Source organism: Habropoda laboriosa, unplaced genomic scaffold (genome assembly GCF_001263275.1).
Source record: "Habropoda laboriosa isolate 0110345459 unplaced genomic scaffold, ASM126327v1 scaffold32, whole genome shotgun sequence".
Lineage (NCBI taxonomy): Eukaryota > Metazoa > Arthropoda > Insecta > Hymenoptera > Apidae > Habropoda > Habropoda laboriosa.
Genome location: NW_017100135.1, coordinates 542,707 through 543,310, shown reverse-complemented (window position 1 = coordinate 543,310; position 604 = coordinate 542,707). Strand labels below are relative to the sequence as shown.

Here is a 604-nt window from a genome sequence, read left to right as displayed (position 1 = left end):
TCTGAATCTTTGAAGAAATTTTCACGTTTTATATTTAAATATGTTATTTGAACGTATAAAGAGTAAAATGGATAAAATCAAATATGTTTATATTTTTTTTCTTGTAAACCGAGTATAAGTGCCTTGCTTGGTAAGTGTTATGTCTAGTAACGTTATAATCATTGATCATATTTTGGCGGAAATGCGAATAACGGTAACATTAATGGAACTCAGCTGTACATGATTGTTAATTGTTGTATTTATTAAAATTGAAAAATGGGCATTACCGGCTTACTTCCATTCTTAGAAAAATCTTCAAAAAGAACAACGATTAATGAATTTGCCGGAGGTACTGTTGCTATTGATTCTTATTGTTGGTTACACAAAGGTGCGTTTTGTTGTGCTGACAAATTGTCAATGGGACAATCTACAGATGCGTAAGAAAATTATTTATCTCAATTATTTACAGAAACAACAAATTGTTTAATCATCGTTTTATTTTAGATATGTTCATTATTGTATGAAGTTCATACATATGTTGCTATCTCATAAAATAAAACCAATTTTAGTATTTGATGGAAGACATTTACCTGCTAAAGCACAAACAGAAACAAAACGGCGGGAG

General features: G+C 29.6%; 1 protein-coding gene across 1 annotated transcript in view; it reads left to right on the top strand.

Annotated features, from left to right (window-relative positions):
• Positions 1–255: 255 nt before the first annotated feature.
• The window catches only part of LOC108577632 (exonuclease 1), a 2,877-nt gene continuing 2,528 nt past the window's right edge, over positions 256–604 (top strand). The window contains 2 exon segments of the mRNA XM_017940847.1: positions 256–416; positions 484–604. The exon segment at positions 484–604 is cut by the window's right edge and continues 1 nt beyond it. Of these exon segments, the coding sequence (XP_017796336.1) occupies positions 256–416; positions 484–604 (282 nt within the window).